The sequence below is a fragment of the Ammodytes marinus genome, assembly GCF_949987685.1.
Source record: "Ammodytes marinus genome assembly, contig: scaffold_104, whole genome shotgun sequence".
Taxonomy (NCBI): Eukaryota; Metazoa; Chordata; class Actinopteri; order Uranoscopiformes; family Ammodytidae; genus Ammodytes; species Ammodytes marinus.
The window spans coordinates 140,001-142,117 of NW_027648375.1; the positions used below are offsets into that span (position 1 = coordinate 140,001).

The 2,117-nt window shown below is 43.2% G+C and overlaps 1 protein-coding gene across 1 annotated transcript in view; it reads left to right on the plus strand.

Annotated features, from left to right (window-relative positions):
- LOC307270450 (mediator of RNA polymerase II transcription subunit 16-like) overlaps positions 1-1,902 on the plus strand; it is a gene marked incomplete at its 3' end in the record, with an annotated part of 10,902 nt that extends 9,000 nt beyond the window's left edge. Inside the window, 3 exon segments of the mRNA XM_080054337.1 lie at positions 1-40; positions 1,754-1,799; positions 1,802-1,902. The exon segment at positions 1-40 is cut by the window's left edge and continues 103 nt beyond it. Coding sequence (XP_079910463.1) covers positions 1-40; positions 1,754-1,799; positions 1,802-1,902 — 187 coding nt within the window.
- Positions 1,903-2,117: the final 215 nt, after the last annotated feature.

Genomic DNA, 2,117 nt, shown 5'->3' on the forward strand with positions numbered 1-2,117 from the left:
TACTGACGGCAGCAGTACATCACCTGTCCAGTTCTACAAGGTCTGTCTGTGTGTGTGTGTGTGTGTGTGTCTGTCTGTGTGTGTATGTCTGTGTGTGTCTGTCTGTCTGTGTGTGTGTGTGTGTGTGTGTGTGTCTGTGTGTCTGTCTGTCTGTCTGTGTATAGGGGAGATCGGGGTAATTTGTCACACGGGTAGGTTGTCACAATCACAATCGTTATATCTTGGAACCAGAAGGCGCTGTCTGTGAAATTTTGGTATGTAAATATCCAGAATTGGGATCAGAGGTCACCTACATAGTCTTCCTTGGAGTTAGACTGCTGAATTTGAGGTGAGAGGACTGTTTGTGTTTTTCATGTCAAATTGAAAATATTTAGCTCCTCAGTATTTTTCTTCTAGGCTTTTACACAATGGGTTTATAACAAAACACTTGTTACCCATAAAAAGTGTGAAGGGTAAACTATAGTTTAGATTGTGGTTAGCAAGCTAATTAGTTGTCAGATGGTTGTTGGCCTTGATGCTAGCAATAAATTCCAGTTGGGGTTGGTCGTCACATTTTTTGGGGGGTCGGTTGTCACATGTTATCTCAAGGCTGCAGCCAGAAAAGGAACCCAATAACGAACGAAAATGTCAAGCTGTGTCCTCACTGACACCCCAGAGAAGGAAAGAATAGAGCAGGAAAAGGCAGCTAGCATGCAAAAGAAAAAAAGGGCAACAAAATCAAAACAACCCAGTGCATCCCAAACTAGACCAGTTGCCAAGGCTACTGCAGCCCAGTGCACTCCACCCCAGCTGGGGAAGAAGAAACAGAAGAGAAAGAGACAGGAGGAGGAATCTTCATCAGATTTTTTATTTTATTTTTTTATTTAACCTTTATTTAACCAGGCAAATTGCTTGAGGTCAAATGACCTCTTTTTCGAGCATGGCCTGGCCAGATGAAGAGGATAGTTTGTGTTTGGTTTGTATGGAAACGTTCTCCAGCACCCGTTCAGGGGAGGTAAGGGAGAAGTGTTGTATGTGCAACCAGTGGGCACACAATCTCTGCTTAGTTAGTGAGCAGACCCTACATTTGCCATCACTGTAACTCAGATAGTGAATGTGTGTATCCTGGTTGAGTAGGCTATTATTGTTAGACCTATTTGTTTTGTTCTTTATGTTGTTACATACAGTAGGTTGGTCTTAATATGTATTTCCTTTTTGTTAATTCCTTGCCCATTTTGTGTTAAGATGCATAAAGTTATGTAGGCCTATTTTTCAACTTGACAATGAAATGAAACTTTCAAATGTAGTTCTGCTTTCTTGCCTTCTTTTTAAGATTTTTCCCATTAAGATAACATTGTGACAAACAACCCCATAGTGTTTGACAACCGACCCCTTGATGGGGTTGGTTGTCACAATGTGTAAGGGTGTCTTTGATGGTAAATTTCTTCTTTATTACAATAAGATAGAAAAACTGAGGGGTACACATTTCAAGCCAACACCTTAAGCTTCAATTTAATGTAGGAATGACTATTGACAGATGTTTAGGTGATGAGCAATTCTCACTAGAGTAAAAAGTGTGCCTACTTACCCCGGTCTCCCCTATGACTGTCTGTCTGTATATGTCTGTGTCAGTCTGAGTGACTGTCTCTCTGAGTTAGTGTCAGACAGACAGACAGACAGACAGACAGACAGACAGACAGACAGACAGACAGACAGACAGACAGACAGACAGACAGACAGACAGACAGATAGTAACCTGTCTCTCTTGTTGCAGGTGGTGGTGAGTGTGGTGAGTGAGAAGTGCCGTATAGACACGGAGCTGCTCCCTCTCTCTTCCTGCGCTGCACCACAGATCCTCTGAGGAGAGAGAAGTACCCAGCTGTCACTCAACTCAAGTTCCTCACCAAAGAAAACTCTGAGCAGGTACACACACTCTCTCTCTCTCTCTCTCTCTCTGTCTCCCTCTCTCTCTCTCTACACACACACACACACACACACAGATCCTCTGAGGAGGGAGAAGTACCCAGCTGTCACTCAACTCAAGTTCCTCACTAAAGAAAACTCTGAGCAGGTACACACACTCTCTCTCTCTCTCTCTCTCTCTCTCTCTCTCTCTCTCTCTCTCTCTCTCTCTCTCT